This window comes from Myodes glareolus, chromosome 8 (assembly GCF_982192425.1).
Source record: "Myodes glareolus chromosome 8, mMyoGla1.1, whole genome shotgun sequence".
In the NCBI taxonomy this organism is placed as follows: domain Eukaryota; kingdom Metazoa; phylum Chordata; class Mammalia; order Rodentia; family Cricetidae; genus Myodes; species Myodes glareolus.
In genome coordinates, this window is record NC_142033.1 from 86465415 (window position 1) to 86486085 (window position 20671).

A 20671-nucleotide genomic window follows, 5' to 3' on the forward strand; every position below is an offset into this window, starting at 1 on the left:
GACTGTATTTCATCTCTCTGGCTTTTAGCTGTTCATTCCCGTGTGGTCAGCCTCATTAAAATGCTAGAAACAAAAAGATCAGTGTTATAGAATATTATTTTAAGGTGTGTTACTTTTGTTTATGCTTTGGAGCATTTGTTTAATGATACAAAGGTGTGTTTGAATAAAACTCACTTGCGGTCAGGAGGCGGAGTCAGCACCTAGCTGAGTGCTGGTGGTAGAGAGGAGCCAGGCGGAGAAGTGGGAGGGGCCCGGAGGCTGAGGTGGGCTTCTGGGAAAAGACACAGGAGAGGAGGTGAGCTATTTGCTTGCTATTCATCTTCTCTGGGAAGTAGAATTCCACCTCAGCTTTTGAATATTTTTGAGTTCTTTAGAGGGACAGAGATTTAGTTAAGTTTTTTTGTAGTTTTAAAAGAATCAGTGCCTGAGGCAACAGAATTCCCTGCCCAGGGCTGAGCAGAGTAGAAGCTGCAGATTCAGACTGCCCTGGATTAAAAGGCAGCAACATTTAAAAGAGAAGAACAGATCAGTATGACAGGCATGTGAAAAGTTTGGTGGTGGGAGTGTGTTACAGTTGTTTGGGAAACAGTCCATCAAATGCTGAACACAGAATCACTACGTGATCTGTGAATCTCATTTTATGGATGTTATCCTTATGTTCCTCAGCCAAGTGTTCTTACGGTGAATCAGTGTTCCATGAGTCAGTATGACAGCTGGGCATAGTGGTGCATGTGTGCAATCTAAGCGCTTAGGAGGCTGGGCAGGTTTGTGGATTTGAGGCCTGCTTGATCAAGACCATCTCAGAAAACAAACAAGTAAATCAGTATATTTCTTGTTATTTTGTTATATTGGATAGGCCATTTTTTTTTTTTTATAATTGGTTGGGCCTTCCCTCCTTTTCCTCTCATTCATGTTGTATGAATAAAAAGCTGGTGGTCAGCCTTATTTGGCATGGGCCATAGTTTGTTTGCTAGTAGTTGGTTCTTCAGTCTCCTGCAAAGTAATTTTCTGTTGGATTGCATGTCCCTTGATTTCTTCTAATGCCTTTTACTATCTGCCTTCTCGATAGCTCAAGTTTTTCGTTCAAAATCTAAGTGCCCACCTTACGGTGTCCTCCTAGCTTCAGCTGTCACTTGGTTGTAGTAGCACCCTGAACTATAGTGTACATTGGCCACCCCTGTCTGTATTTCAGCTCTAGTGACCATTAGCCAGCATGGTTTCACACCACCTGGCCTTCTACTCGGACATTGTTACTTTTTTTCTGTTGAAATAGCTTCACATTCCTCTTGTATAATGTATATATATGTGTATGTACAATGTATATGTGTGTATATATATATATATATATATATATATATATATATAAAATGTTCTGTGATATATTGGAGCAAAGCTGAGATTTTTATTAAAGTTAGCACACAAAGTCTTAAATATAATTATGGCACTTTCAAACTGTTTTAGTGATTTTTTTTTTCTTTCTCCTTCATCTCCCACTCTTCTCTGTTGCCCCCTTATCCCTCTCCTCCTGTGTCCTCTCCTCCCTGTCCTTTTTCCTCTTTTATATCACGTGCATCCTATTACTCTACTCTGCCCCCACCACCCAAGGCTTCCCCCTCAACTAATTATACCCTCTCTCTGTCTTTTTTCTAGTTTTTTTTAAATACAAACTAGGATCTTCATATGAGAGATAACATGCCATTTTTCATTCTGAACTTAAATTGCTTTGGTTGGTATTAACTATACTGTTCTGATCCATCCATTTGCCTGGAAATACCGTGATTTTATTTAAGTATATTAGTTATGTAAATATAAATAAGTGTACAGATATATGAAAAGATATGTCACATCTCATTGTCCATTCCTCTGAATGCGGAAGTGTCTCTGTGGTAGTGTAGGGATACCTTTGGGGATACGCTGAGGAATGGTTTTCTGGGTCATATGATAGTTCTGTTTTTAATTTTTTTGGAGCTGCCTTCATACTGACCTCCTTACCATTGTACTGGTTTGCCCTCTGCCAGCAGTGAATAAGGGTTATTTCATCACATCCTCTGAACATTTGTTAGATTGCTCGATGTGAGCCGTTCTTCATGGGGTGAGGTGTTATTTTCAAAGTGAAAAGGATGTTGAACAATTTAAACAATATGTACTGGTCACTTGGGGGATTTTCTTTGTGGGTTTTTTTTTTTTTGGTGGAGGGTGGAGGGTTAATTAGTACATTGTTGATTTGGTGTTTAGTTTTTGTGGCCCTTTTAAAATTCTGGATGTTATTTACGCAATAGGGTACTACACAACAGAAAAAAAATAATGACATCTTGAATTTTGCAGGAAAATGGATGGAGCTAGAAAACATTATTTTGAGTGAGTTAACCCAGACACAGACAATTATCACATGTACTCACTCATAGGTGGTTTTTAAACATAAAGCAAAGAAAGCCAGCCTACAAACCACAATCCCAGAGAATTTAGACAACAATGAGGACACCAAGAGAGACTTACATAGATCTAATCTACATGGGAAGTAGAAAAAGACAAGATCTCCTGAGTAAATTGGGAGCATGGGGGGACCTTGGGAGAGGGGAGCAGAGAAAAATGTAGAGCTCAATAAAAACCAATTAAAAAAGAATAAAAACAAAGAAAAATTTTAAAAAATGTTAAGAAAAATTCTGGATGTTAGCTTAGCTGTCTGCCTGGGATGTGATTCCTGATGCTCTCCTGTCCTGTGGCTGGCTGCCCTGCTGTTAGTTTCCTTAGCTCTTGGAAACTTTACCCTCATGGAGTCCCTTCTGCTGATACTCAGGGCAAGTTCCTATGCTGTTGGGGAATTCCTGCCTAAACCTGTATTTGAAGGGCATTCTCTGTGTTCTGCTAATCATGTCAGCATTTCAGGTACTAAGATAAGGCCTTTGATCCACATAGTGAAAGACCCTACCTACCTAACTTCATTCTTCTGTCTGGATATTTGATTTCCAACACCAGTTGTTCAGTAATAGTTTTTCTACTGCCTGTTTTTGGTGCCTTTCTCAAAGGTTAGGTAGCCATAGCTTTGTTTCTTTAAGAGTCCTGTATTCATTTCCATCCTTCTGTTTTTATGCGGTGTCAGGCTCTCTTTGTTACTGTAACTCTTGTATGTATAGCTTGAGATCAGGTGTTAGGAGACCTCCAGCTGTGCTCTTCTCAGAGTTGTGGCTATTCATGGTCTTTGGCTCCGTACCAATTCTTGGATTGTTTCTTTCTAGTTCTCTGAAGAATAACATTGGCATTTTGATGGGCATTGCATTGTGACTGGATTACTTTTGGCCAGATGGCCATTTTACAATATTGATCCTGTCAACAAGGAGCAAGGAAGTTCTTCCTGTTGTCTAGTGTGTTGTCTTGGTTGTCTTGCAATGTATTGAAGTTTTCATTGCAGAAAGAATTCTTTCACTTCCTTTGTTAGGTTTATTTATCCCTGAGTACTTTGTTTTGGGAGAGCTAATATGAATGAAATATTTTTCCTAATTTCTTTTTCTGTGAGTTTATTGTTTGTATATTTGAAGGCTGCTGACTTTTATATATTGATTTTTGCGTTCTGCATCTTTATTGAAAGTGTTTATTCTGAGAGTTTTTGTTGGATCTATAGGGTCTTTTAAACAGAATTGCTTCATCTACAAATAGAGACAAATTTCTTCCATTTTATTTTTAGTTCTTTTATATTTTTTCTCCTTGTTGATATAGTTAAGGTTTGGGTACTTTATTGAGTAGGGGAGATGAGTTGATGTCTCTCTCTGTTTCTGATTTTGGAGGAAATCTCCTAGTTCTCATCCATTCAATACGGTATTGGCCATTAGCTTGTTCTATAGATTCTTTATTATTTTGAGGTATGATCCATCTATTCCTCATGTCTCCAGGACTTTTATCATGAAAGTTTGTTAAATTTGTTCAGTGTCTTTTCTGCATCCATTGTGATTGCATGATAACTGTTCTAACTTTATATAGTGCATTACATTTATTGATTTGCATTTGTTGAACCAACTTTGTATTTCAAGGATGAAGTCCACTTAAGTCATGGTGTGCTCATTTTAATGTGTTCCTGAATTCAGTTTGTAAATATTTTGAGAATCTTTGCACCTCTGTTTTTCAGAGAAACAGACCTGTGGTTTTCTAGGTTTTTTTTTCCCTCTTTATTTGATTTTGCTTTGGGGATGGTACTGGTTTTGTGAGATTAATTTGAAAGTGTTCCTTCCCTTTATATTTTGTGCAGCAGACCAAGGAGTATTGTTACTATGATTTTATTAGCATCAAATTAGTTCACATTTTGTTTCTATCTTGTGTACTTGCTGCTTAACCTGGTTGCCCCTACCTACTTGAAGGATAGCTGGAGAGGAAATGCGGATATGAATGTCAAGTCTCTTAGCAAGGATCCAGCAACAGAAATGTCACTTCATTTTTTTTTAATCTAGTGAATATTAGAGTGCCCCTCTCCATCCACACTTATTTTCAGTTAACTTCAAGAGTGTTTCTTTGCTCTGTTAGCAGATTATTCTGTTTCTAAAATGTCTTCCTTTAGTTCTAATTTAAAGGTAATTAAGTTTTCAATTAATACATTTGAGGCATCTGAAGGGTTTTAGGACTCTAAGATATCCTTTGAAGAGCAGTACTATTGTTAGGACATATCACACAGAGAGCAGCAGATTGCATCTTTGTGAACTCGGAAGGCTTTCTTTTATACAAGTTTTTGCTGCAGCCAACAATATTCGATGTGTAGCGTATACATTTGGATTATATTCTTAAATCCGGACACTGAAGTCTTGTGCGGTGATACCTGCAGTATACTGGTTGTTTGCTAAAACACCATTTTGGATATAGTGCCACCCCCTCAACCCCCTTTTGAGTTTATTTAATGTTGCAGACAAATGTTCCTGGACAAATGAGTGGTTGATGCAGAGAGGAAAGATGGTTGAAAGTTCATCCATAGTGGCTCGGTAGTCAGCATTTTGACTTAATATTTCTGAAAGCATGTTTTAGGGACTAGAATTTGTAGGTATGCTCTGTATCCTGCAGTAAAGAACATAGTGAACAAACCAGGCATTTGCTACTGAGGAAGACTTTGAGGAGTGTTGTCTTTTTATATGGCTAGTAAATGAGAAAGTGTGTGAGGGCGGGAGAGAGGCTCAGTGGTTAGGGGCTCTGACTGCTTCTCCAGAGAGCTACGATTTGATTCCTGACACCCATCTGTGACTCCAGACCCTGGGAAACCTATGTCCTCTCTTGACCTCTAGGAGTACAAGACTTGCAAACGGACACAGGCATACTTGCAGGTAAAACACCCGTACACACTTTTACAAAGGTAAATGTTTTGATTATGTTACACTAGATCAGCAAGTCATTTTCAGAATTTCGTCTCCTAAGGTCACTTTAAAGACTTGGTTGGCATGGAGGAGAGGAATGGTTAATGTGGATCATTTCTTGTTGTTTAGCAACCAGCATAGCTTACAGTTACCTATCATATTCAGTTTGTGCTGTTCTAATCGTATGATTCATAGAAGATGTACAGTGAAGAGAAAATTGGGAATTTTTGTCCCTGTTATTACTCTTAACCTCTTCCTGATTAAAGTTCTTCCTTAGTTTGTTTATATGCATCCTACTCATCGATTATGTATTAATAGACTACATAAACACATCTATTCTAAGAATATAGAAAACCGCAGATTATGGTAGACTGTAGAGCCGTGTTCACTGGATTAGGTTTTTCGTTGTTTTGAGGTAGTCTAATTGGATGAGGCTGGCCTTGCTGCTGGCCTGGCTCCCATCTGGTTGCTCTAGGGTTAGAAACGTGAGCGCCGCTCCCACCTCTGTTTCTTCTCTGTTTCTCATTTGCTTGTTTTGCAGTTAACAAAATTCTCCTTCAAATAATTCCTTAAATTTTGGTTGCTTTTTTTTTTTTTAAAGTGATGTTTTAGTTTTAACTTTATTGTTGTTGCTTTGAGACAAGGTCTCACCGGGTAGCCCTGGCTGTTCTGAAACTTGCTATGTAGACCAGGCTGGTCTCAAACTCACAGAGATTCATCTGCTGCTTATCTCTCTTGATTGCTGGCGTTAAAGGTGTGTGCCAGTGTGCCTACCCTTCTCCCCCTTTTTAAGTTTTGAAAAACTGTCTCAGCTGTGTTTTGTAGGTTAGCTTAAATAGTGGACCCAAGTGATCTTCTTGCCTCAGCTTCCTGAGTACTGGAACTACAGGCAAATTTCCTGCCCACTGAGCTAGGATTCATGTTATGTGGGGTTTTTATGATCTGTCCCTTGGGTGAGGTAATTTTACCATGTATATGTTGAGAATTTTGATTTCCAAAACTCTAAAGTTTTGTCTTTAGTGACACTTTCCTCTGAGCCTATATTCTGTAATTTCTTGACAGAGAGACAAACAGGAGTGTGTGTGTGTGTACACACGTGCACACAAGCACACGGATATCCATAGACTGATTAGATTACACTTTCAAAGTTATATGCTGGAGGAATAGTATTGAGAACATCAGTTTAAACTTTGATCATGCATACCATATTGCATTATGTTTGTGCAGTTTTCCTTACAAGTAGTTCTGTTAAAGAGGACATATAATATACTATTGTCTTTACATATAGGAAAATATTTATGTTATTAATACATCAATTTAATCAGATGTAAATTTCCATAGGAAAAGTTAAACCCAGATAGTACCATGAAAGAAGAATCAGTATGCTAGGGATTAGTCGTAGTATAAAAACATAAAGTATGAATAAATCAGATTAAAATTTGGGACTTAAAATGCATCTCTTTCCAAAAGGAGGCTAGTTCCTTGGAGAAATTTCTGGCCCTAGCACGGAAAGTATAAAATGTGCATAAGGATGTGCACATATCTGAAGGACACAGGAACCAGCTCACTGAGTAGGAACTGTCACTGGTGACATTTGAAGTGATTTAAGCATTAGATTAGATAATATTGCTAAATGATTATAGCTCAATGTCACAAAAATCCACAAGTCCATGCCAAGCATGGTTTTGCACGCCTTTAATCCCAGCATTTGACAGCAGAGGCAGGTGTATCTCTGAGTTCCAGACTTAACCTGTGTTGCAGAGTGAGTTCCAGAGCATCTAGGACTACATTCACAGTGAGACCCTATCTCGAGAAAGAGAAAGGAAAACTTCATAGAGAACAAGACATGTTGGAAGGATGATAAAATTAGAAAATCACGTGACAGTCCTGTCAGTTGCCATTATTCAAAGGCATCAGTGGCTTAAAACAGCACACATTTATAATTTCAATGTTTACTGTGCCAACTTGCTTTGTCTCAGAAAGTTGGAATGGGGTGTCTGGGGCACAGAGTCTCAAGTGAAGGTTTGGTTGAAAGAAAGATTCTTAGCTACGTTAATCAGCTGCGGGCAGTTGGTTCCTTGGCTGACTGAAGGCCCCTTCAGTTTCTTGCCACATGACCAAGTATGCAAGCTGAAAAATGCAAGACTATCAGCACAATAGATTCTGCAGTAATTTATAACCTAACTACAGAATTAATTGTAATCATACTTTAGTTTTATATCAAATTCTTTTAAAAGCAGATTACACAAGCGCAGGATAATGCACAATTTTGTGACCATCTTAGAATCTGCTACCATTATAATGAATACAGTTGACTCTGATACTGTCTGTAGTTGTTAAAGCTACTGGGTGAAGTTTAAGTGTAGTTTATGTATTTACCTAGTCTGGAAATAACTTTCCCCAAGGTTTACTTACTTAATACCCAGAAGGAGAGACGACACTGTGCTCCTGGTGCGAGAACTGAAGGGTTTTATTTTTTTATTTCATGTATTTCATGCTAGCTGTGAGTTCCTGATCTCCCTGCTCCATATCCCAAGTGGTAGATTTCAGGCCTTTGCCACCAAGCTTGCCTCTGAGAGGACACATCTTAAGTGACTAAAATTAAGATTACCAATATTAGAAATGAATGAACACATCCACCTCCCAGCTAGCCCCTCCCCACTGTGTGCGATGCTGAGGATCAGACCCCTCCATCATCTTTGCCCCTGGTCCCTGGAAACTGGGAAGAAGAAATCAATTACCACCTTCAGAGGCAGCGTCAGGCAAGCATGTTTGAGGGTAAAAAGTGTAAAATCTAAAACATAAAGCAGACTAAAGATCACAGCACAGGACAATCAACAGCCTGTATTCCAGTTTTGATTCCCCTCTGTATGCTGTGGGTATGTTTTCTTGCTGTTGGTGAATAAAGAAGCTTCTTTCAGCCAATGACTTAACAGACTATAGACAGGCTGGAAAGGATATATAGAGGAGGCGGAGTCAATGAGACACCATGTAGCCTCTGCCAAAAGGAAACAGACACTGGGGAATTTTACCAGTAAACTATGAGCCTCGTGGTAAAATATAAAATAATGGAAATGGGTTAATTTAAGATATAAGAGCTAGCTATCAATACGCTTAAGCTATTGGCTAAGCAGTATTTTAATTAGTACAGTTTTGTGTAATTATTTTGGGTCTGAGCAGCAGGGAACGAACAAGTAGCCTCTGACTACGCAGTGCTTTGTTTGTTTGTTTTTTATTAAAAAGTACTGTTTTAGGGTCTCTGTCACTGTGATGAGCACCATGACCAAAAGCAACTTGTGGAGGAAAGGGCCCATTTGCTTACGCTTCCACATGAGTGCATTGTTGAAGGGAGAGCCTGGAAACAGGACCATGGAGAACATGGAGGGATGGCCTCTGGACTATTCCTTACTGCTTAGATAAGGAACTGAAGGAACTGCCGAGTGGCTTCTCTTCGTGGCTTCTTCATCTGCTTTCTTATTCATCTAGGACCACCCACGCAGGGCTGGCTCTGTCCCCAGTAGGCTTGATGCTCTCACATTAATCATTCATCAAGAAAACGCCCAGCCGACCTGCCTACAAGCAATCTGATGGAGGAGGCATTTTCTCAGTTGAGCTTTCTTTCCCGATGACTTAGGTTTGTGTCAAGTTGATGAAAGGTCATGGTGGTGGTGTGTGTGTGTATGGGGGGGAGACGGACAAATATTGAGACAACCACCAGCCCATGAAAAAGGATAGTGTCATGTAATCCAACCTAGTCCTGAACTCACTGCTGACTGCTGGGATCACAGATGTGCACCGCTATACCTAATTTACCTTTATTGGGGATACTTATGATATGTATTATAGGAGAATAGAGACTGTTATATAGCTTTATTTACCTTCTGGTATTTTTTACAGATTAGGTGATAGGCATAATTATGGTCTCTCTACATGGCTTTTTAAAAAACATGTTTTACTGACACTGTGTATGATGCCTTTCTTCTTTGTCAGATGTGGACGTGTGTGCTGTTTTCTGGATTCTGTTTTGTTCCTGTAGAGTGCTGCTTCCGTCCTAATCTCAGGTCACCTGGAATTAGCTTACTGATTTTCAGCTTGATTTTAAAAATCTTTTTCTAGAGTAAGCCCAGAACAACCTTTTAATTCATGGTTAACGCAGACCTTCTGAGGACCGCACCTCAGCGCCCTGTGTATTGACATCTCCCATCCTTCGTCACATCTTGCACACTCTCAGTTTTGTGAGCACCAGAGACTGTCAGTTCACGGCTAGTTCTTTCCTTAGCTTTGGGGAGGGATGGGGGATGTCCTAATGCAGCTGAAGACGGAGCCCGCTACAGACCCCAGATTGCTTCCCCTTCTGAGGTGCTTTTACTCACAAATAGAACCTTCTGTGACTTCTCGGTTCTCCAGGGGCAGGCCCTGGGCCCATTTCTCTACCCGTGATTGCTGATCATTTCTGAGGTACAGCTTCATGCAGTTTCCTGATGTACTGTTTTATGCTAGTTACACACTTGGTGTGACATTGCTCCTTGGAGGCAGAGAGTATTGATTTTCTTGGGTTTATTTGGTTTTTGATCATTGTAATGATAGTTCTTATACTGGGCGTAGTGACTCACATCACACCTTTAATTCCTGTACGTGTTAGGCAGAAGCAGAAGGCGTTGCATAATAAGACTTTGTCCAGAAAAGCCCAATATATAGTTTATCTTATACTCCAAACAAAGAGATTTATTTAAGGACTTGATCATCAAGTGATCTTGTGAACAACTTGGTCATTTGTAAAATGTTTGAATTCTGCAGGCTTTCTTACTTTGTAAATTTAAGACATTAACTTTAGGAAACCTAAGCCTGTGTTTCTTCTGTAGCACCCTTTCCCTCTAATCTGGGGGCGGGGAATACATAAATTAGGGAACAGGATGACTCCTTACATAAAGAGATACTTGGAAGTAGTTTTAAGTGACTGGCTAGTTTATATGGGACCTCATGGCCCTGTTAGCATCTCACTAATATATTTGGTTGTATAGGATTTGGAAAATTCTTTTACTGAATGTATATAATTGATAACAAGGTTTTTCCTCTTCCCCTCCCCCCTCCTTCTGCTCCTCCTCTCTCCCCCCTTTTCTTCTTCCTCTTTTTTTTTTTTTTTTTTGGGTATCTGGAGGAACAGCCATGGTTGCTGGGAACCGAACTCTTATACATTTGGCTGTGCCTAGCCTTAATGCCTGAGCCATCCCTCCAGGCCAAGGCTTTTCTTCTTAACAGTTTATTTTGCAGTCTAATTAAACTTTAATTAAGCAGAAAAGACAGGAGTGTTTTCAGTCTGACTTTTCATCAAAATGAGTTCATTAGCCTGATATGTATATGTTGGCAGAGGCCTGTAACCTCAGTACTTGGGGGGTTGAGGCAGGAGCTTGGAACAATATTTCAGAAAAAGAAACAAAGCAAACTTAGTTCATCCAGCAAGACAAGTGACTGACTGCATTGACAGTCTCTACCATGTGGAATTTTGTGTGTAGTGTGTTTATGGTATTAAAAAAAAAACTTGAACTATATTTTATCAAATGCTTGCATAAATCTTAATGAGAACTTACCCTTTGCCTACTATATTGCGTAATATGTTTTCTTACCAGTTAAGTATAGTTTATAATTCTAAATAATAAATTTGGGTCTCATTTACCTGTCTTGTCACATAAAAAAAGTTGTTTAATTTTCCAAAGACGTTTGGATGTATCTCATAACTAATTGATTCTTTCTTTCCCCCAGGGAAATGAGGCGAGTTACCCGTTGGAAATGTGCTCACACTGTAAGTTGAATATAATGCACGCAACAGCCATTTGTTTTGCTTATAAATCTATGTGTGTGTTACATCTCTATGATTCATACTTGTTGATTTTGTATCAAATGTAGCTCACATTTAAAATGGAGAACACATGGATCAGATGTTCATTTTGTTAGCAGAGTAGGGGATTAAAAAAAAAACTTACGATTGGGGCTGGAGAGATGGCTCAGAGGTTAAGAGCACTGCCTGCTCTTCCAAAGGTCCTGAGTTCAATTCCCAGCAACCACATGGTGGCTCATAACCATCTGTAATGAGATCTGGTGCCCTCTTCTGGCCTGCAGGCATATGTGCAGACAGAATACTGAGAATACTGTACACATAATAAACAAGTCTTTAAAAAAAAACTTAACGATTAGTATCTACACCATATTGTAGTTATTAGATTTATACTCCCAAATCCCTGTGTCCTAAGTTCACAAAGGGTTCTTAGCAGTTTCAGAGTAAATTTGTGATCATGTTGTTTTCTGTTTTGCTTTTTCTGTTTGTTGGGCGAAGGATCTGGAGTCCTTTGTTTTGTGATGTTAATAGCTGTACTCAGCATTCCCCAAATCATTTGGGAGATGGAATTGTGAGAGCATTTTGAAAACTGGTATTTCATGGGCTTGTACTTAGCACATAGCCCAATTAGTTATCACATGGGCTGGAGAGTAGATCCTTCTGTGTCTTCAGGAAGGAGAAACAGATGTGTTAGGTTTGTATTGCAGCTTTTTTAGATTGGGATGGACTGAGACGGGTAGCAGATCTCCAGAGTGGAAGGGCAGCTGTCCAAAGGCTCCCTCGGGTACTATAAGTGTTTCTCTATAAGTTTGGGGATTTAAAAACAATTACAATTGCATTTGACTATTTCTACATATGTGGGTTTGGGGTTATATGTGTGACATGGTGTCATGTGGAAATCAGGGGGCAGCTTGTGGTAGTTGGGTTTTCTTCGTATCATAGTGGTCCAGAGGATCCAACTGAATATATGTTATTAAGTGTGGCAGCAAGCACCTTTACTGCTGAGCAATTTTTACCAGTGCCTTATTTCTTGTTTATAAAACAGGTTCTCACTGTGCAGCCCTATCTGTCTGTCTGTCCGTCCGTCCGTCTATCTGTCCATCCCTACCTGTCTGTCTGTCTGTCTAACTATGGGGTAGGTTCTCACTGTGCAGCCCTATCTGTCTGTCTGTCTAACTATGGGATGGGTTCTCACTGTGCAGCCCTACTCCACCCACACATTTGTTTGTTTGTTTACCGGGATCTCACTATGTGTCCTTATTTATGTCACTATGTGTCCTTATTTATGAATGATAAAGGTTCTCACAATGTAGCCCTACTTGATTAACTATTTATTTCTTTATGGGATAAGTTCTCGCAGTATAGTTGTATTTATTTAGTTTTTCATTTATTTATGAGATAGGTTCTCACTGTATAGTCTTGCTTGCTTGTTTGTTTATTTATTGAAAAGATTCTCACTGTGTAGCCTGGAATTTTTACTGTAGATCAGACTGGTCTTGAACTCAGAGAGATCTGTTTCCTTCTGCTCCTGGGGTGCTGGGACTAAAAGCATCCACCAATCAGTGTTCTACCATTGTAAAGAGACACCATGGCCACGGCAGTTCTTACAAAGGAAGCTTTTTATTGGGGCTTTTATTTATTTATTTTTTATTTTTTAACAGGTTCAGAGGTTTAGCCCGTTATCATGGAGGGGAGTGTGGTATAATGCAGGCAGGAATGTTGCTAGAGAAGTAGTTGAGAGTTCTACATCTGGATCCACAGGTGGGAGGAAGAGAGAGCCTCTGGGCCTGGCTTAGACTTCTGAAATCTCAAAACCCATCTCCAACAAGGAATAGGGGCACTCCCTGGTGGCCATGCATTCAAGTATATGAGCCTATGGGGCCATTTTTATTCAAACCAAAATTTTCATCCCCCCATAGGCTTGTAGCCATATAATATAAAAATGCGTTCTGCTCAACTTCAAAAATCCCCATTTTTTATATATGTCTCAACATTGTTTAAAAGTTTATAGTTAGTCTTCTGAAACTCAAAGCAATCTCTTAACTCACCCCCTATGAAATCAAAATGAAAAGCAAACCACGTACTTCCAACATAAAGTGGCACAGAATGTACATTATCATTTCAAAGGGGAGGAAAGGGTGCATAGTGAGGAAATACTGGACCAAAGCCAGACTGAAAACTAGCAGGACTCCAGACTCTACATCTCCATGTCTGATGTCAAAAAGCTCCTCAGATCTGCAACACTCTTATCTCCACTAGGCTGGTTCAACTCCCCGTTAGCGGCTTTCTTTGCCAGGTAGTCCATGACTTTGGGGTCTCCAACACAATCCAGGCTTCACCTTCATGCCTTTATGTTGACCTCTCTGGTTTTCTGTGCACCTGCACTCTAACACACCCCTGGACTCAGCAGTTTTCTTCAGCGGAGGGAGATTCCACAGAACCACACGGCTGCCGAGTTCTTCTGCTTAATGGGGCCAAGAACTTGGGCGCCTTGTTCAAATATGTTTTCACCAACTTTCTGTTTTCAATGGTTTCCTTTGGTGCTTTAGCTTTTTTTAGTTACTTCTCACAAAGTAACTAAAGTGGGAAGCTTGGGTGGGTGGGGTCTTACGCTGAGCTCACGCTCCCTTTATTCCGGTTAGTGTCAGGCTTTTCTTTGAAGTTTTTATCTCTTGAGATGTGTTCTTAGCTTCCTTACCCTTCCTGGTGCTCCTTTTCCCCTCAAGCTCAACATTTTGTATTTTTCCTTGCGCAGCTCATACTTCATTGTAGATCTGCATAAGAGTGACCACTAATAACCACATGGTGTAGTCAGTATTAGACCGTCTTGAAAGCTCCACTAATGCCATTAATCCAAACTCTTCAGTTTAATCTCAGGTAGATTTTTTTGGACAAGTGCAGAAAGCGGCCACATTCTTGGCCAAAATACCACAAGAATGGTCTCTAGGCCGCTAATATTCTTCCCCTCTGAAACTTCTATGGCTGACCCTCACAGTTCAAATCACCCTTGCCACTGTCTTCTGTGCTTCCCTTAGGATGGCCCGTTAGGACCAGCTTGACACGTTCAACCTGCTTTCCGAATCCAGAATCCCAAAGTCCACATTCTGCCAACAAGCAGCACGGTCGGGCCTGTCAGAGCAATACCCTGCTCCTCGGTACCAACTTCATACAGTGTCTCAGTCAGTGTTCTATTGCTGTTAAGAGATACATGACCATGGCTATTTATATATATAAACCAAACATTCCACTGGGGCTTAGAATTTTAGAGATTTAGGTCCATTATGGTGGGAGCATGGGGACGTGCAAGCAGGCGTGATGCTGGATAAGCAGCTGAGTGCTCTACATCCAGATCCACAGTCAGTTGGAGGTTTCTCTGGGCCTGACTTTCTGAAACCTCAGAGCTCATCACCCCAGTGAAGCACTTTCTCAACCGGCATACCTCCTAATCCTTTTAAATTGTGGCAACGCCTGTGCCCGAGCATCCAAATCTGTAAGCCTATGGCCATTCCTAGTCAAACCACCATGTCATGCCTGTGTGTGTGTGTGTGTGTGTGTGTGTGTGTGTGTGTGTGTGTGTGTGTGAAGACAACTCTGGGGGAAGTTAGTTCCAGGGGTTGAGCTCAGGTCTCCTCGAGGCCCTTTACCGTCTGAGCCATTCTGCCAACTAGGTCTTAATTTTATATACATGTTAGATGGAAGCTTACTATTTGAACTTACTATTTGAAGAACTGGATATTAATTTAGACTGTGAATGGTGTACTTGAACAGTATGTTGTAGGAGTTTTGAGAACACCGAGATGACTTTTATCTGGCCCCATGCTACTGGTGACCGAAGGACGGGCTGCTCTGTGGAGGCTCCGCTCAGGTGGATGGCCTTTGGGATACTTGACAGTTTACCTCCAACCTTGTCCCAGTTGTGATAATCCTCGGGGCAAGAAATTAAATCTTAAAAAAGTATTTGGTATGTAGAATGACATTTTACCATCTATTTCATTGCTGATGTAATATTTAGAAACAAAAAGCACATGGCTCATGGCTCACCATTTTCTTTTTAAGATTTATTTGTTATGTACACAATGTTTTACCTGCCTTTTTGCCTGCACTCCTAGAGAAGGCACCAGATCTCATTATAGGTGGTTGTGAGCCACCATGTTGTTGCTGGGAATTGAACTGAGAACCTCTGGAAGGACAGTCAGTGCTCTCAACCTCTGAGTCGTCTTTCCTGCCCAGTCATACTGTTTCTATACTGTCTGTGCACCGGCTCCCCTTAATCTTCAGATTGTAATTTCTATTGTGTCTGAACAACTTCATTCCCTCAGTTCTCTTGGCGTTGGCGGTTTCATTCATTCGTTTGTTTGTCTATTTTTATGTTTATTTATATTGTTAATAATCCCTTTGTAAGTGCCATACCTTTTACACTATTTTCCAGTTCTAGTAGGGTCTGTCAGTGTGGAAAAGTAGAATTTTGCTTTATGTTATGAGCATTGGTTAGCGTGGCTCCGACCATGCTCTGGTATTTAGAAACTGTAGAGCTAGCAAGTACCTCTCCGATTCTTTGGCAGCCACAGTTCTCAGTGCCACTTTGTTTCTGCCACACATACAGTTGTGTGAGGTTTGTAAAGTAAAAGGACCCAGGACTTGTTTTTTTTTCCTGTAGGATTCTGGTGTGATTTGTACTGTTGTGGTTTGCACCATTCTGGAGCCAGAAGCTTGACATTAAGTTTGTAGCTTCCTGATTTTTAGGGTAGGTAGGCAATGCTTGATTTGATATGCAGTTCCATAGTGCGACTTGGAAATGTTTTAAAGGTTAATGCAGTCCTTCTCTTGTTCTCCCCCACCCTCTCTGCCTCTCCTTCTCTCTTGTCTTCTGTTGTTAAAAAAACCAATGCCTAAACCTAGAATTGCTAACCATAGCATTTGGAAGCTGAGGATGGAGGGTCACCATGCATTGGAGGCCAGCCTAGAGTATGTCATGAAACTTTCTCAAGAAACAACAGAGGTCTGTGGTCTGTCAGCTGGCTCATCTGAGTTGTCTGTAGTAGAACCCTGACTGAGTAGCACGGTAGTAGAGGGAAGGTATTTGCAGGTTGTGCGCTCACTCTCAGAGGAATGGAGCAGTGACTGTCCTGGGGAGGTGAGGAGTAAGGAAGCCCCACCACAGAAAAGAAAACAGATGGTTTGTGCAGTGTGCTTCCCTTGGCCCGCAGACGCAGTGCTCTCTAGGAGAAAACCTTAGTAACACCAGATAGCTGCTCCAGAAACACGGGTGTCTGGAGAGAACAGTAGGAATGTGGATGGCTGAGGACTTGATGTAACGACCTTAGTCATTCGTGTTGTCGTACTAGTGGTGACCAGGTATCCCATGAAAGGGCCTTTCTCAGGGAAGGGCAGGGTCTTTGGAATTGAATTGGAGACTGTTGGTAGGTTATGATGGCTTGAAGCTTCCAGAGTCCCGGATCATTCTGCTGGCCTCAGCGGAAGCAGCTTTGCTAGCCCTTTTGCTGGGGCTAGTGCTGCCTTGCTTTGATCCTCTCGCCCTCCAGGGAGTTGTTTCTTGGGTTTTGTGCTGTTAAAAATCACTCTTCTCGGTTTGAGTTCATTTGAACCCATGTTTTGTTGTTGTTGTTGTTGTTGTTGTTGTTGTTTTCTTTCGATTTAGTTTGCTTCGGTTTTGTTTGCAGACTTGTGGAGCCAGTCTGTACTTTTGTTTTGCTGGCTAGCCCAGACTAGCCTGCAGCTGTGAGATTGTGCTTGAATTTAAGTTCCTTGGCTTCAGCCTACCATGGATTTACATGCCTCGTAGACATGGTCCACATCTAGCTTAGAAATTGTGGCTTTTTTGAGACTGGTTTTCATGTGTATATCAGACTGGCCTTGAACTTTCTTTGACACTAAAGTTGACCTTCAACTTCTGGCCCTCCTGCCTTGGCCTTCTGGATATTGGAATTACGAGCATCTGCCAGTACGTCCAGTTGATGAGATATTTGTTGGTGATATCTAACTTTATCCCTTTGACTTTACCTGATAATTTTTAAGTATCTAAAGATTTTTAATTTAGAAGCCCTGAAAGCCCAAATGAGTTAGTCTTGCCTTCAAAATTTATGGTACATAATCTAAAATCTAGCCATCTTATTTTTAAGTATGTTTATGCCTATTTCTCAGTGTGCATATGTTTGGGGAGGTCAGAGGAGGATTCCCTGAATCTAGAGTTAGAAGCAGTTGTTAGGTCCCTGGCTGTGGGTATTGGAATCTGAAGTCAGGTTCTCTGCAAGAGGAGAGAGTGTTCTGAACCATCTCGCAGTCTGTAGTTGAGGCTTTTAAACCAACGAGGTTTCTTGTTCAAGAAAATAGACAGCTGAAATGCGTGTGACTATCCATATTTTAATATACTGCTTCTGTCTTTCATATATTGGTAATAACTTTCTTTGCTTTGTTCATTTGGTAGTTGATCTGTTTTGTTCAGACTGTAAATATTACACTGCTGGTCTGTAAAAAAGCTTCTTGTTTTTATTGACGTTATACTCATTGCGAGTACATAGTAGCGGTTGCACAAAGCCATGTATTCCAGTGTGTAATGAGCTGTAATCATATCCCCCTATATTTGTTCCAATGTGTAATGTGCTGTAATCTCATCCCCCTGTTTTTCCCCTTTCCCTCAGACAGTCTTGCTTCTCCTCTCATGTCATCTCTATGAATTCAAAACCAAGGAAACACAGGGTGTTTCTGTTCATGAGCTTCAGTTAGGAGTCTCCAGTCAGTCTGTCTTCCTGGAGTTGACAGTTCCACTCTTTCCTAAGAGCCCCTATGAAAGGATGGTTAGCTGGGAGTCGCTTCTCTCCTTCCGTATGTGTTCCAGGGACAGAACTCAGGTTTTATCAGGCTTTTGATCAATGTCCTTACCTGCCAAGCCATCTTGCTAGCCTCCAAATCTTATTTTTATTTCAGTCAGAAAGGGAATTCCAATAGGTGTTATTTTTTAATGTTGTCTTTTACATTTTATTGGCAAAATACATGTGTTATTTAGTATTTTTCTAGCTCTGACTAACTACTGTAGGATACCATGAAGATTTCTTAATACTTTAAAAAAGAAAAACGTACAGTTTTTTAGGTTGTGAATTCCTCCTTACTTGCAATAATCTTTTATATATCCTACTTTTGAGCATGCATCCTTTTTTGGTATGTTGTTAAGTGTTTAGCTAGTTCCAGTATTCAGTACCTCCAGAAAGATCTCTTGGTGTAGCACTGGGATGGTTTTGGTTGCCATTGGAGACTCGATTGCTTTGGCACACTTGAGATAAAGAGCCAACCCAAAAGCTTTAGATATTCCTAACAAGATAATAGGGTGAGAGTTTGGTGTAGGCAGAAATCTGAGCACACCTACGACTTCCCAGAGCCTTTCGCACTCCTGTAGATGCATTCTTCAGCTAGCATCTTGAGTGCCACCTCTCATTCCTATCTGAGTGTATGGAACAGAGTGCTTCTGGCCCATGACACAGGTTACCATGACAGGCCATTGGTCATCAGGATAAGTTATGCTGTAGCTGTAACAGATTGACCATCACGTCTAAGAATTTGTTATATCTTAATATTGCTAATATCAGTAGCAACAGGTATTCTCAGTAGGTTGGATCCCATTAATAACTCCCCACCTTTTCTTTCTCTAAATGTAGGAAGGAGTTTTGTTGTTTTCACTATAGTGGTTTGGGATCTAAAGTAGAGACATTCCCCCCAATGGAGTTCTTTTTAGAAGACTTAAAATAAGTGCCTGCCATCATGAAATTTCTTTAAAATGTATCAGGATAGCTTGCTCACCCTCCAACTCCCTCCACATTGTCTAATATATCTCACTCCCAACTTAGCATCTTCCCTTTAAAACTGATGTCTTTATCCTATGAAATCCAGCTCAGGCTGCCCATCTGTACATGGGCATGGCTCATTGCTGGGGCATGGAGCACCTGCCAGTACCAGCCAGCAACAGCTTCACCTGGGGTGGGGCCTCAGGAGCCCACCCTCCCCCAAGCTGGAACTTTTAACTTTCTTGATCTTGAAATTTTTTTAAATCCAAATTATATTGGATCACGAGAGAATTCTTTTTGAGAGTTCTTTTGAGAACTTTGAGTCGTGGACATTTGGCTCCTGTAAAAGGAGGCCTTGCTGGGCAGCCATTATGGAAGTGTGAGTAGCTAGGAGAGCCTGCTGTGGTCCCTCTAAAGCCAGGACCAGGGTTATTCCTATCATTTAAGTAAACACACTGTTCAATAAGTTTGCATATACATAACCATAAAGGAGTAAGTGGAAATGCAGTCTGGAGGGTTTTGAGTTTTGTTGATAGAGCTGAAAGTCAGTAAACGCAGTTTGGAAGCCATTTGAAGGTGCCCACACAGGGAATTGAACATATCTGAGCTGAGATACGGGATGACAAGTGTATCCCCTTGAAGGTTTGTGTGTGTACTCATGTGTTTGTACATGTTTTATGTTATGTGTTTGTACATGTGGAAGTCCAAGGAAAATCTGCAAAAATAAGTTCTGAACCATGTGGGTTCAGGGATCAAACTTAGGCTTGTCTGTAAGCACCCCACAACTGAGTCATCTTGCCAGCCCAAAGCTGCTATTGTATCACACAGGAGGTGGCTGTGGGTGCTGGGTGGGTCTTTGTCAGTGAGGCCGAGGGCTGCTTGGTGTGATGGCTTTCCTAACTGACGTCATCACCTGGTTCAGGCTCTCTTAAATTCTTTACTTCCCAGGAGTTTCCATAGAAAAACTGTAACCAAGACTTAAAAGCTTCATTTACTAGAGATGTCTAGATTCATAGGACACCCATTTATTTATTTGTTTATTTATTTATTTATTTTTAATTTTGGGGGGGCAGTGTCCACTATGTAAACTCAGCTAGCCTGAAACTGTGAAGACCAGACTTTGCTTCCCAGATGCACCACCATACCTGGCACCTGTTAATTAATGAGGAAAGAATTGTCAGTTTTGAAAATTGATTTCATACTGTGCTGTTTATTCATTTAGCCACTAATCAGGAGAATTGAAGATGATAAGCACAGTGAAAATTCTATGTAATAGAACCAATTTTGCAAAGAATTTGAGTATTTGCCCAATAACATTATTCAGTGGTTACTATGTAATTAGCAGGAATGCACTAAGTAGGCAGAATTATTTGGAATAGGATTTTCTTCTTCTAAAGTGGCAACTTTCTTTCAATTTGCAACAACCCAAGAGAAGGGTTCAAGGGGGAAATAGCGCATATTAAGATACATTTTTAGCTGGAGAAACACAGAATAAAAACTAATGGAGTTTCTGTAGAACACTGAGTAAAGAGGCAGAGCTGCAAACAGAGAAGGGTTGTACGAATTGAAGCTAGACAAAACCGAAACTGGGAGATACACTGTGACAGTTTGCTAACTAAGAGCTCTTAAACCTTGTCAGGTAAGCATTGGGTGCTGTTTTATATCTTTAATTCCAGCATTTTGGAGGTAAAGGCAGATGGATCTCTTGAAGTAAA

General features: G+C 40.5%; 1 protein-coding gene across 1 annotated transcript in view; it reads left to right on the top strand.

Moving 5' to 3' along the window:
• Ppp3r1 (protein phosphatase 3 regulatory subunit B, alpha) overlaps window positions 1–20671 on the top strand; it is a 50677-nt gene that overhangs the window by 17283 nt on the left and 12723 nt on the right. The window contains exon 3 of the mRNA XM_085692237.2: window positions 11088–11127. Within this exon, the coding sequence (XP_085548363.2) occupies window positions 11088–11127 (40 nt within the window). The remainder of the gene's footprint in view (window positions 1–11087; window positions 11128–20671) is intronic.